At 52.6% G+C, this 14237-nt stretch overlaps 1 protein-coding gene across 1 annotated transcript in view; it reads left to right on the top strand.

The window, feature by feature from the left end:
* LTBP2 (latent transforming growth factor beta binding protein 2) overlaps positions 1-14237 on the top strand; it is a 98097-nt gene that overhangs the window by 21507 nt on the left and 62353 nt on the right. The window contains 1 exon segment of the mRNA XM_025869200.2: positions 1267-1516. Coding sequence (XP_025724985.1) covers positions 1267-1516 — 250 coding nt within the window.

The following is a 14237-nucleotide window of genomic DNA, read 5'->3' as shown; positions in this document are numbered from 1 at the left end:
TCCCTGGACCTCTGGCACCTCCTCGAACATACCATGTTCTGTCCAGCCCCAGAGCTTTATCTGGGGCTGTCCTTCCCGTCTAATGTCAGGCGTGGGCCACTGCATCACCCTGTTTGTCTCCATAGCCTGAGATACTGCCCCAAGGTAACTTGATGCTATTTTCTTATTTGCCATTGGTCTCCCCCACTGGACTGCAAGCTCCAGGAGGGCAAGGACTTCGTGCCCAGTGCCTAGTACACAGTAGGGGCTCAGCAAATATTTGTTGAATGAATGAGTGACAGATGGAGGGGACCTTGGATTCAGAGGGTACAACATGAGCCTGACCATGCTCTCCTGGGCTCCCCCGTGTCCCCCAGAGGAGGTCCTGGGAGGAGTGGGTCAGGGCCCTGCCGCCCAGTGTGTTTCTCTGCACAGGACTCTCTCTCCCATGGCTGTTAGTCACTGGAGGGGGCTCCAGACTCGGCAAGGTGAGGAAGGGCAGTGAAAAGTCACGGCGCTGCCGACCCATTGCTGCAGAACAGCACCCGCTTGGAGGAAGGGGCCCAGTTCCAGCCCCACTCTGCCTCCAGGCTGATCCCAGGGCCTGGGAGACAGAGTCCTTCCTGCTCCTGGTCAGGGGCTCCAGCACTTGCTCAGGAAGGTGGGAGCTTTGAGAACCCTTATGATGCCCCCCAGCCTCCCCAGCCTGCCCCTCAATTGATTCATGAGAAAATCGGGGCTCAGTGAGATCAAGATCACACAGCTCACAGAAAACAGGAAAACCCCAACCACTCAGCCCCCCACCACCCTGACTCTCAGGCCAGTGTTGAGCCCTTTCCCATTAAAAAAACTCATTCATTCATTCATTCATCCATTCTTTATTGAAAATCTACTCTGCGTCAGTCTCTATTCCAAGTGCTGGGGCGACTGGAGGGAAGAACACAAAACATCTGCCCCCTGGGACTTTCAGTCTGAGAGGAGGGACTGACAGCTAAAAGTGAGCACAAGCATACAATACAAAGTCAGATGTCCTGCTGGGAGTGCTCGACACCTTTGGTCACTCAGTCCCTGATGGGCTGTTCGGAGATGACAGGGTAACCCCACCCTGGGGACCGACAGGTGGGGCGGTGGCAGATGGGCCCAGGGAGCTTTCTGAGGCCAGAGTCGGGCTTCCTGCTGGCCTGGGGCGGTGGGGGGGGGGAGGCACACAGCAGGCGGCCCTCCTGACAGGAAGGTGTCAACCCCCTTGCCCCCGCCGGCCCTCACCGCTCTCCCTTTTCTCCCCAGCTGTGTGCCAGCCGCCGTGCCAGAACCGGGGATCCTGCAGCCGGCCCCAGCTCTGCGTGTGCCGCTCTGGCTTCCGCGGAGCCCGCTGTGAGGAGGTCATTCCCGAGGAGGAATTCGACCCCCAGAACTCAAGGCCAGCACCGCGACGCGCAGCCGAGGGGTCCCCTAACCTTCGCAGGAGCAGCGCTGCCGGAGAAAGCACCACAACCCCCAGGGCGCGGTCACTGGCATCACAACTGCCGCCGGCCAGGTGAGTCCCCTCCTCGGTGGGACAGTGGATCCAGGGGCACTGTCCCTCTCCAGCGGGGCTTCTTCCTTGGGACCATTTGGTGAAGACCTTGGTGGAGAAGACCAGAATTATCCTTCCTCCTCCCTGCTCTCCTACCCCTCCCTGCCCTGACCACAGGGGCCGTGAGTGAGCAGGGAGGTGAGTGTTGGGGTTGGCACAGGCTTTGCCAGGCTGGGGTGGCCAGGGGAGCTGGGAGATGGACTCGCTACCCTCCAGGGCCTAGGAGGAAGCTGAAGAGGGCATAAACCCTCTCACTCTCTTGTTTCGAACCCTGTCGTGGCCACTTCCTGGCTGGGTGGCCTTGGGCAATTTATTTACCTCTCTGATTCCTCACAGCGAGGTGGGGACAATGATGATCATCACAAGCGTGGAATTGTTGTAAGGATTAAGTTAGTTAATATAAAGAAAGTGCTTAGAACAGTGGCTGGTACATAGTAAACTCTTTATAAATGTTTTCCTCCTCCCCCTCCTCCTCTGCCTGTGGTCCATGCAGGAAGGCCCCCTCTGCCCAAAGAAGCCCTTCAGTTCACTCACTGCCCAGCAATAACTTCTGTCCTTGAAGGAAATAGCAGGAGCATGTGGGGGGAGGGTGTAGAATAAAATGTGGGCAAGGAGAACGTTCACGGGCAGGATTCCCTGGCCTGCTTGCCAGCCAACCTGGCTAGACTTTTTGTAGCTCTGGACAGGAAATCTGAACTTTGTAAACTGGTCCATTTCTAGGGGGCTGTGTTTTCCTTTTGTTTTTTCAGGCGAGTTTTTCCATTCACTTCCTACTTAAGATGTTCTTTCTAAAAGGTTGCAACCTTGTCTTGCTGAACTAAGGGGAAAAAGAATTTGTCGTCTGGGTGGCCAGGAGAACCAGGGAAAGGAGGCTGGCCTCAAGGTCAGGGCCCCAGCGGGAAGGCTCAGGAGAGAAGAGAAAGGAGCTTGAGATTATCCTACAGCTCTGAAGCAGGGGGCAACAGGAGTCTCGGTAAGGTGGGGTCCCAGAGCCCCAAGCACCCAAGCAGATAGTTTACAAGCATAGCCAGAAGCACAGAGAATAGAGGGATGCACTCTGGTTGAGGTCTGGGGAGATCCAAATCAAAACCAGAAGAACCAAACCCTTTGGCCAAGGCCTTGGAATGCTGGGGCAGAGAGAGGGGCAGAGCTGAAGGCCAGGTAGACAACACAGGGGCCAGGGTGGATGGCCTGGGATCGGCTGTGAGCAGGTGGGCAGGGCCTGAGCCCTGTGATGATTGGTCCCAGCCAATGGTCCAAGGTGGGTGGGCCTGGTGTGAAGGCACCTGGAAAACCGCCAGAGGTACCAGCTCCAGGGTCAGCCAAGGGCAGGACGGAGCAAGCATTCCCCTGCAAGCTCTCTTTTGGCTTGTAGGATTCATTCCATTTATAATGCATGGAACCCCCGTGTGTGCACACAAGTGAGTATGGGGGATAGTTGCTTGGCAGGTCATTCTCTCCCTTGCACCCTTGAGTCAGAGCTGTTTTATAGCCCCTGCCCCATCTGCCCAGCTCAGCCCACTCCTCCCAGTACCACTTTCTCCAAAAAGCCCCCCTGATCACTTCCACCCAGCTCTCTGGCCCCCCTGCAGCGCATACCCTGTGGATCTGCGCCCTCTCTGCAATCAGATTGTGTGGGCTGAGCCCTGGAAGGCAGAGACTCCTTCTCTCTTTGGATCTCCCCAAAGCTCCTCCCATAGTCTTAGCTTAGAAAAAATGCTCGGGCGCCTGGGTGGCTCAGATGGTTAAGCGTCTGCCTTCGGCTCAGGTCACGATCCCAGAGTCCTGGGATCGAGTCCCACATCGGGCTCCCTGCTCCTTGGGAGCCTGCTTCTCCCTCTGCCTCTCTGTCTCTCATGAATAAATAAATAAAATCTTAAAAAAAAGAAAAAGAAAAAGAAAAAAGGCTCAATCCCCATTTGCTTCACTGGGTCCAAACTATAGAGTTACCTAAGAAAAGGCCCACCCACTGTCAAACCCTCACCCTGTACCCAGAACCAAGGGCAACAGCCCCTGTGCTGCTCTGAGTGCAGGAAGAGGGGGCTCTGCGCTTCCTGACGGAGCACCCTACACTCTGCCTCCGGGTGGTCTGTTCCTCTGCTCCCCGCAGCAAGAGCTCTTGGAGACTAGGGACTATGTCCTGCTCTTTCGTGCAGGCCTTGGTACCTAACAACAGGCTTGGCTCACTGTAGGTGCTCAATTTACGTAAGCTAAATGAATGAATGGATGCGACCCGATGCTGGAGAGAGGAGGAGCTGCAGGAGCCTTCCCTCCCCTGCAAAGGAGTCACTGTGTGCAGGAGGCAGTGGAGGGCGAGGGCCCCAGGGAGGTCGGTGGCCCACAGCAGGGATATCCTCTTCCAGCTTCAATGGCTCCCTCGCCAGGGGCTACTGTGATGTCGTGAATGGGCTGCCGCCTCCAGGCCGGCCCGGTCTGTCTCTGCCCTGGGACCTCGGTGCCATGAAATCTGGGAAAGTCCGAGTGGCCCGCTGTCGGCCCAGCTGTGTTTTGCTTTGAGAGGCCAAATCCCGCTTGCCTGGTGGTGTCAGACATTTCCTGTGAGCTTGGCTACATTCCCCAAGCAGCCATTGGCCTCTTTCCCGATGGCAACTTGCACTGGCCCTTGGTGTCCAGAGAGAGGGAGTGACATGAAGCAGGGGGCATTCTAGAAGCCAGAGGGGGGCCCAAAATATTTAGAGAGGGGAGACACTGCAAGGATTGGTGATGCCAGAGACCCCCTTCAGGAGAGCACTAGACCGAGGCCAAGAGCCTTGCGTTCCAGAAGGAAGTAAAAAGGGAGGGGCCAGGAGAGTCTCAGGCAGCCACAGCAGCATGCCCTAAGGAGAGCCAGACAAGGGTTGATGTTGTCCGGCTGTGGCCTGGGCTGGCTGCAGGGGCCTGGAGACTCCCCCTGAGACCCAGGTCCAGGCTTCTTTCCGAAGCCTGGGCAGAGGGCCTGTCCCGCCTCGGGAGCCAGAACCAGGCAGCTGGGGACAGGCCTTATGAGGTTGAGGGTGGGGCAGTTACAACAACCCAGGAGCAGCCAGCCTGGGAAACCTGCTTTACATCCACGCTTCTCAAACTGCCTCGGGCATGGGCATCACCTGGGAACTTGCCTGCAGGCAGCTGCTGATTCTGTAGGGCAGGGGAGAGCAGCTCTAATGTGGTCTCTGGTGGTGCTGAGGCTGCCGGTCCACGGACCCCACTTTGAATAGTGAGGGTCCAGCCTGGGCTTTGGATTCAGATAATCCTGGGGGTCCAATTCTGGATTTACTACTCACCAGCTGTGTGACATTTAGGCATGTTTCCTAACCTCTCTGAGTCAACCGTCCCCACCTGATAGGAGTACAGAAAAGATGAAATGAGACCATGTGATTAGAACACTTAGTCTAGTATAGTGCCCGATAGGAGTTAATCCTCAATAGGTTTTGGCCGTCAGCAGGCTGGGTTTTTTTTGTTGTTGTTGTTGTTAGGGGTTCTTGGGTGGCAAAGAGCAGACAAAACCTGGGGTGCCTGCGTGTGTGTAGGGACCCGCTCCGGGGAGCTGTCAGATCCCGCCCAGCCTCAGGGGAGGCTAGCAGGTCCCACCGTGACCCCAGTAGTAGGTTTGGCTGGCTGGCTGGCTCGTTCCACCAGCACCGTTCTTACCAGCCCTATGGGAGAGGGGGCCGAGGGGAGGTGTCGCATCATTTCTCAGAATGGGAGGCACCTCCAAGGGGTTTGCTCCTTAGCCTGACCTAGAGGACCTAGAGGCTGGGCCCTGGGGACATCCTAAGCAGGTTTGCTCCTGACTTGGGCAACAACGGGCCTGGGGGACGGTGCTAAGCGGGTTTGGTAGGGAGATGTCTAGGAAGCTGTGGGCCCCATGCTGGTGGCTCTCCGTGGGCTGCTCCCCCAGAAGGCAGTTCGGGTCCGCCTTCTTTTACCAACCCGGTCTCTCTCTCTCCTGGATCTCCTTGTCTCCACACACCCAACGTCTTCATCCACTGTGTTAGTTTCCTGTGGCTGCCATAGCGAATTGCCACAAACGAGCCACTTAACCCAATGCAGATGTGTTAACCTACAGCTCTACGGCTCAAACATCTGCCGCGGGTCTCACCAGGTCAGAGTCAAGGTGTCAGCAGGGCTCAGTTCCTGGAGGCTCTTGGGGTGAATCGGTTTCCTTGCTCATTCAGGTTGGTGGCAGAATTCAGTTCCTTGCAGTTGTAGGACCAAGGTCTCCATTTCTTGTGATCTGTCACTTGAGGGCTGTTCCTAGTACCTAGAAACCCCCTCTACTCTTTGGCTTGTGGCCACCTTCCTATCTTCCAAGCCAGCAATGGCACGTGAACTCTTCATGTTTTGAATCTCCCCTCTGCTTCTTTCTTTGGCTGAATCTCTCACTGACCCTTCTGCCTTCTTCTTTCACTTTTAAGGCCCTATCTGATGACAGATGACATAGCCCCCCCCACCATGTGATGACACTCCAGGACACACTCCCTCTTTTGTCAGCTGATGGGCAACCTTAGTTCCACCTGCTACCTTAATTACCCTTTGCCATTTATTTTTTAAGTTTTAATTCCGGTGTAGTTAACATACAGTGTTATAGGAGTTTCATTCCTTTTGCCATTTAATGTAACATATTCAAAGGTGTAACACCAGGGGACAAAGATCATGGGGGCCAACCAAACCCACCCACTGCAGCCCATTCCAGCTGGGATCCCCCAATTTGAAGTGTAACAGCTCCCCTTGTCGGGGTCTTGTCATAGGGCAGCCCTCCATGATCTGGCCCCCAAAACCTTTCTGACATCTCTGATGTCAGCTTTCACCATTCATTCTCCCCATTCACTCTGCTTCTGCCACACTGGCCAGCTGGTTTTTCCTCAAATATGCCAGAGATGCTCCCACCTCAGGGCCTTTGCACTTGCTAGCCCCCCTCCTTAGAATACCGTGTTAGTATTTCCTAGGATGGCCATAACAAATGACCACAGACTGAGTGGCTTAGAACAACAGAAATGTATTCTCTCACAGTTCAGGAGGAAAGAAGTCCAAAATCAAGGTGTCGATTGGGTTGTTCCTTCTGCGAGAGAGTCTGTTTCATGCCTCTCTCCTAGCATCTGATGGCTCCCATCAATCCTTGGTGTCCCTTGGCTTGTAGCTGCATCACACTAATCTCTGCTCCATTGTCACATGGCCTGCTCTGTGTGTGTGTGTGTGTGTGTGCGCGCGCGCGCGTGCGCGCGGACGTGGGCGTGCATGAATTTAAGGCCCACCCAATCCAGTATAATCTCATCTAAACCTAACTGATTACATCTGCACAGACCCTATATCCAAATAAGGCCCCAAATTACAGGTTGAGAGTTAGGACTTCAACACATTTTGGGGGGGAGACACGATACAACCCACATCAAACACTCTTTCTAGATACTCCCATGGCTTGCTTCCTCCCCCTTCAGGTCTTTTCTTCTGGGGGGGGGGGGGGGGGGGGGCTCTGTTCACCTGATTTAAAACTGCACACTCCCAAACACTCCCTACCCCACCTCCAGCAATTTGTCTCCGTTGCACTAGCGTCTTCTGTGTTTTACTTATTTATTTGATTTATCGTTTTTCTTACCCCCGTGAAAGGTCAGGTCCAGGAGGACAGGGGTTTTTTGTTTTGTTTTTTTTTTTAAGATTTTATTTATTTATTTGAGAGAGAGCAGAGGAAGAAGCAGACTCCCTGCTCAGCAGGGAGCCCAATGCAGGGCTCGATCCTAGGACCATGACCTGAGCCGAAGGCAGACGCCTAACAGACTGAGCCACCCAGGCGCCCCGGGACAGGGGTTTTTATCTGCTTTCTTGCTGCTGATGACTGACGTGACTTCCCAAGTAGATCACTGCACCAGGAGCCACAGCAGGGGAGACCCAGGCCCCTCTCCTGGGGGCGAAGGCAGCACCTGCTGCCTGACAAAATGGCAAAGAGGAGATCGATGACCCAGAACCAGAAAGGAGGTACCTGGGGCAACAGAAGGAACGAGAAGGTGCGAGGAAGCAGCCAGTGTATGTCTCAGGGGACAGCGTTGGGTTTTGGAGCCAGGCAGGATTAAAACCCCGGTGCCTCTCAAACTAGTCATGCCATTCACTTCACCTCACTGAAATTCAGTTTCTTTGGCTCTGAAATGGGAAAACTAATGCCCCTCTCATAGGGTGCTTGAGGGGATTCATTGAAATAACATATGTGGAGGGGTCGGGGGTGTCTGGCACACAGGAGGTCCAATAAATGCAAAATCTCTGACCCTACCTTTCTATTCCCCATGCCTCTGACAAATCAGTGTGAGGTACCCTGTTTGCCAGGATGGGTTTTTCTCCACCCCACCGTCTGGACTTACAGATAGGGAAACTGAGGCAGGACAAAAGTTGGCAGCTGGGTTATGGGTCTATTCTGGGAACCCGGGAGATGCTGACTCGGGCCAGTCTGAGGGCTTGCCAGGGTCCTCAGAGCCTGGGTTCTGCTCCAGGCCCCTCCCTGCCACTCCCCTCCTCTGCTCTGGGTGTCCACATGCTGCCACATGCCCTCCTCCGGCTCCTCTGGCTCCCTGGGGCGACATGACGCTCCTGTTTATCCTCGCTCCTCATTCAAGGCACCTTGGACCCAAGACAATTCTCCAATTCCCCTGGGACATGGTGAGGGCCTGACTCATGCTGGAAGGCTAGAATCCTTTGCCTCCTGGGGTCTCAGTTTCCACGTTTATAAATCAGAGACACAGAGTGGGTCTTCTCTGAGGTCGAGTTAATGGTCTCAGATGCTGGCCTCCAGCTTGGCCGTTTTCCATCCCAGATGGTGATGTGTGCTTACTCCCCTTTTATCCATTTCCAAGGTCGTGACAAGGACACATGATGCCTTCACCGGGACAGACCTTCACTGTCCCTGACAATCTGACCTCGAGTCCTCCTTGGTGAGCCCTCTGTGGGGTTAGCAGCCTGCGTCTTTCATTCTGTGTCACCCCTTCCTCATGGCCATACAGTGGTGCCTCCCTGCCAGGGCAACTTCAGTCCAGGCTGAGGCAAGCGTTTGAGATCTCTGGGGATGGAGTGCCTTCTTTCCTTTCCTTCTCTCTCTCTCCTTTTTTTTTTAAGCCTTATTTTTTTTCTGATTTGTTTTTGTAACTCTGAGCCCCAAGCTTGCCCCCTGGGGTTTTTCTGGAGTTCCCCAACCCTTAGGACCTTGAATATACTATTTTGAAAGAATCAGGAGACCCAGTTTTGCTTCCAAGCTGGGACACTAAGTAGCTTTGTGGCTTTTGGCTAGCCACTTAACTTCACGAAGACTTCATGTCTCTATCTATAAAATAGGAAAGAAAATTCTTTCCTCACCGGGATGTTGTGAAGATTAACAAAAACATTGTGGGCAAAAGATTGCTTTGTGAACTGTAATGTTTATTGGAAGTGCTGGTTAGTGTTGTTAGTTAGCAGTCTTGACAGTGGGCTGGGGTATTTGCTTATGCCTCCTATTTGTGTATGGGTGACTTTCAGGAGAAGCTCCTCATTGAGGCCCTCTCTGACCACCTTTTAAAGGTTTTAGCCTTAGGGTTGACCTTAGCCACTGGACACAAACCAAGGGATGTACTTCACGGTGTGGATCATAGCGTCTACAATGGGTACCCCAACAGTTGTGCAGTGCACAGCCCGTGCAACTGTATGTGGTGATCCTGGACCTGGTTCCTTCCCAGGAGGGAGATGTCTCCTATCTCTCTATTACTTAATATTGTAACCCCCCCAACTTGAGAATCCCCCTCATCTTGTTCACTTTTTATTTTCACAGTACTTTTTACTTTTTGTTTTCTAACTAACCTATAATTAACTTAATTTGTCATGTTCAGTATTTATCATCTGTTTTCCCCCAGCTACAATGTGAGCTACTCAAGGACAGGGATCTTGCTTTGTGCACTGATATATCCCAATCTCCTAGAACAGTGCCTGGTATATAGTAAGCGCTCAATAAATAAATATCTACTGAATGACCATCCCTATCGCAGTACATTCCCTATGGCTTCCTGGAGCAAAAAAAGATGGTCTTTGGTCCCTTCCTTTCTGAGCTGACACTCAGCCCATCCCCTAGAATGACACAGATCAAGAAGGGGATCTTCCAATCCTCCCAGCAGCTGGGTATCTGCCCACTCTATGCCCCTGGGCCTGGGGGCTCTGGAGCCAGGGCGGGCCTAGGGCAATACTTCTCCCCTAATGGTGACTAGAATGGGGAAGAGCCAGACTTAGCAGACCCTGAGGCATGCCAGGAGTCTGGTACAGGACTGTGGCAGCTGTGAAGGGGGTCCCCTTCCAGTTTCTTCTGTCTCCAGGGCCTGAAAAGAGCCCCATGAACCCCCCTCCCTGGGCTTGTGGGTTTGGAAGAGGGAGGGCTTGGAGGAGAGTAGTCAGAGGGAGATGCTCGCTTGTGGGCCTCCAGCCAGAACAAATGGAGAGGGTTTTATTTTCCCAAGTCTGAAACCCCAGAAGCCCTGCTGCTGCTTTTTGAGGAGAGTAGAAAAAAATCTGCGTCTTAGCCAAGCACTTCCTTTCCTGTCCACGCCCCTCTCCCTGCTGCTCGCAAGAGGTTCTACAAGTGTAGTTGGGCCCCATGAAGGTTTGTGGAGGGTCCCTCAGCACTGCCCAGGAGACTGCTTGGAGGAAGTAGCTAGGTCTGAAGCACTCCATTCCCACCAGGGAGAGGAGGGAGACATTCTGTGCTGGACTTCTTAGTCACTGGATACAACAGGAGATGGCCATCACATTATAGTCTCTATGATAGGTACTCCAAGAATTGTGCAGTGCACAGCCTGTGCAGCTGTATGAAGTGACCCTGGACTTGGCTTCTTCTCAGCAGGGAGATATTTCCCATGTCCCCTACAAAGCATGTTGCTTCAAAGCAGTCCTTTGTAGCTGGGTGTGGCTGCTGAGGTCCCTTCTAGAGTTCTCTGAAATGGTAGTGGTGTTTTGGGGGTGGACCTCTGGGGCTTTGAAGTGTGTTAATATGCAGCTCCTCAACCCACGTATGTAACTGAGACCCACAGAGCTCACAGGGCCTGGGCAGGGTCTTGGCTAGCCATGTGTGAGTAACAAAAAGACACAGGCTCTGGGCAAATGCGGCCTGAGGCATGCATTCTGGCTATGTTTTGCCTCTAGGCCTCATGGTCCTGCCAGAGATGGTGAAGAAGGAGCATTCAGCCCAGTGCGGACACCTCTAAGTTGGTGGATGCCAAGCTCAGGCCTCTGAGTGTTCAGGGAAGAAGGGAACCCAGCACCTTCTAACACCTCTCTTGCTCTCCACATAGGACAAGTGGGCGGGTTCCAGGGAAATGGTGTCTGCTGCTTGCACACTTGCTCTTGCCTTCCTTTCTCTCCTAGTTAAGCTTGAAGGTGAACATCTGGCCTGAGGCAGCCCCAAAATCTCTGATGAAGGCTGCATGACTCGCTTTTCCAGGATTCCCCCAGAGCTGACAGTTATCAGAACCTCCCCTGGGTGCGATTACAGAGGAGGGCTCCCTCCCAGCCATGCGCTGGCCCTGGCCCTCGACAGGTCCCTGAGATATGAGCTGCTCACCTCCCGTCTGCCGACAGGCTGCAGCACAGTGATGGAGAAAGCTACAGAGCTTCTTTCTCTTCCAATCCTCCCTCTTCCTCACCACCACTGAGGGCATCTCCAGCTCAGTGACATGTGGGAAAGAGATGTTACACAAATGTCTTCTGGCCAATCAGGCTGAGTCTGAGTGGTGGAGTATAAATGGAGTGAGGTGGCAGGGCTGCACCTGCTGACAGGATGGGGATAATCACCAAGGAGCAGAGGGGTCCCGGAGACCTCCCAGTGCTCACCACTGCCCTGACCCTAGTCTCACCCCGATGGGGTGCCTAGAATTGTGGCTACAGAGGTGAATGTTGGGTAAGGATTGGGTGGGACTGGGGTTGTGGTTGGGGTGATACTGTATTTCACAAGAGGGTGGTGGTGAGGGAAAGAAGAAAGGATAACTTTAGTGTAGTATTACAGTGAGATTTTAACCTTAGGGTTGTGGGTAGTGTTGGGTTAAAGTTATGCTAGAGTAGAATTTAGGACTGGGGTGTGTGTGTGTGTGTGTGTGTGTGGTATGGTTGTTATTTTAACCTACCATTTATGGAACCTTATTGAGTCACCTGGCCCTCCTGTGCCGAACACTCAACAGGCACCACCTACAAATGGGGACCATATGACGTAGTGGTTACGAGCATGAGTCATAAGTCAGACCTCTGTTTCATCCGATTCTGTTGCTCACAGCCGTGTGATGCTGTGTGTTTCCTCGCCTCCCTGAGTCTCAGTGTAAAAGGATGATGCTAATGCTGACCGCACAAGGTTGTGTTGAGAATAAAATAAAAGAAGTAGATAAAGTGCTGAGTCACATGGCTAAGTGCTCAATCCTCGAGAGCTGATACTCTTCCTTATCTGTATCAGAGTTCCAGGAGGAAACAGATGGCACATGCAGTGGGAACAGTGTGATAAAGGGTCTATTTGCAAAGGCATGGACAGGGTTAGAGGGGCAGGGTGCCAGTGGTTACTGGAACCAGAGCAGCTACAGCCACAGGAGAAGGCCTCTGTTGACCATGCTACTGCCCATCCCCTGCCCCACCGTGCCTGTCAGGAGGGAGTTGGGAGGATCAATACCTCCACTCCCTCTCCTGCCCTCTTGCTGGGTTTCCGCTTGGGCTGAACAGGACTGGAAGGCAGAGGGCGAAGGAGCCCGCCAGGGCCCAGAGTGGGGTGGAGAAAGGTCTAGAGGAGCAAGTGGAAGATCTCTAGAACATTAATGAGTCCTCACGGTGGCACTGCAGGGAAGGGCCATTCCAGTCCAGCTCTGCTCAAGACTCCGGAACCCTTGCCAAGCAGCCATTTTGCTAAACAGCCTGTAGAGCAGGTGAGCTCAGGCCGGTGCAGAGCAGCAAGCCTGGTGAGGGAGCCACAGGGACAGGGTCAGGCAAGGCATCTAGTGTCTTTGCAGGAAATTAGAGAAAACCAGCAAGAGCCTGGAGTAGCTTCTGCACAGCCCCGTGTGGGGAACAAAGGCAGCTTGTTGGGATCATTAAAACAGAATGTATGCAGTTCCCAGCATCCAGCTTAAAAAATAGTAACAACAAACATTTCAAGCTTGTGGCTGGACTCATAGCATTTAGCTGACCGAAGTCCTCTAGGATTTTTGTTTGAAAGGAAAAGGTTAGGGAGTGATGAAGCAAGAAGGGTCTGGAAAGACAGTCAGTGCTGTTTTTCAGATGCCCCAAGGGATGGTTTGTCCCATCCGGTGGCTTTGTACAGAACTGTGGCTACTCAGTGAATGTCACCCTCTGGGGAGGGGTGTGTGTGTGTGTGTGTGTGTGTGTGTGTGTGTGTGTGCGCGCGCGCGCGCGCGCACGCGCATGCGGCATGGCTGGGAAAGCTATATGAAAGAACATGCCTAAGAAATTATAATGGAGATTTTTTTTTCAGGCTTTGTGAATTCTCCTTTTGAGCTCAAGGTTTTTAAATATATGTATATCGGGTTTCACCCCTTGTCTGGGACGCAGAGGAAGTTTCTGATTTATGGGTCCGGTAGTTTCTCCAGTTATGCGATCTTTAAATCTGCCATCAGTTAATGAATTTGCCGCTGTCAGAAAAGGCACTGTAAGCTTCCCAAGTGAAAATTCTTTACCAAAGTAAAGTGGTACCATGATAACACTAGTAAAAAAGGGGCTCGAATGTATACTTGTTTCCACTCGTGGAGCTAACAATCAGTGCCTCAGCACTCCTCTCCTGATCATTAACGTGTATGTGTGCGTGTGTGCACACATGCGCCCATGCATGCGCTCACACACACACACACACACACACACACACACACACACCACCTCTGGAGAGGGCTATGGAGGAAGGTTTAAGGCTTGCCAGATAATTTCCCAGAAAAAGATTAGGAAGGACAAATGGATTAAATGCAAAGTCATCCGATAACCACAGTTGTAAGATTGGCTGCTTAGGACCCAGAGGGGTGTGTATGCGCGTCTGTCTGTCTGCAGATGACATCGTGACGATCGCTAGATGATTTCCAATAACAAAATGTGAAAACACATAGTTGCTTTGTTAGCCACATAGCTGTGGTTTTGTGTCCGTGATTCATTGTGGAAGTGAGTAGCTGCAACAGGCATTTTGTGGGGGTTTTTTGTTCTTTTTTCTCCTAAAAAAATATTTGTGAAAGGTCTAAAATTCAAGGAAGTCCAGTGTTTTTGAAAAGAAAAATCCCCATTCCTTGCAAAATGAAGACTGCAAATCAAACCCTCTGGAGCGACCACATGTCTGCTTCTAGCCCTGCTAAGCCTCAGGCCCTGACTACTACCTAATATGTCCACCCATGTGTGCACCCAGAGGAGGGTGGGGCTTGCCTCTCAAGGGAATCTGGTACTGCAGGGGGACCTGAGACAGGTCATGCCCTTGAGAATCATTCATCCCACATTTCTTTCTTTTTGGGAGTCAAGGTCAGAGCCCCTGGAGCAGGCAGTGGTGTGTGAGGGAGGGATTGTGAAACTATTGATATCTTACAGTTAGATAAGCCTGGGTCTGAATTTCAGCCCTACCACTTGACAGCTATGCCTGCCGTGAGCAGGTGATTTAAGCCAACAGTGTTCTCATCTGTAAGTTGAGGATATCCGTCCCTTCCTTATAGAATTGTCAGGGGAA

Source organism: Callorhinus ursinus, unplaced genomic scaffold, assembly GCF_003265705.2.
Source record: "Callorhinus ursinus isolate GAN/ISIS: 27379988/994484 unplaced genomic scaffold, GSC_fseal_2.0 scaffold8, whole genome shotgun sequence".
Classification (NCBI taxonomy): domain Eukaryota; kingdom Metazoa; phylum Chordata; class Mammalia; order Carnivora; family Otariidae; genus Callorhinus; species Callorhinus ursinus.
This window is presented reverse-complemented; position numbering and strand designations above follow the sequence as displayed.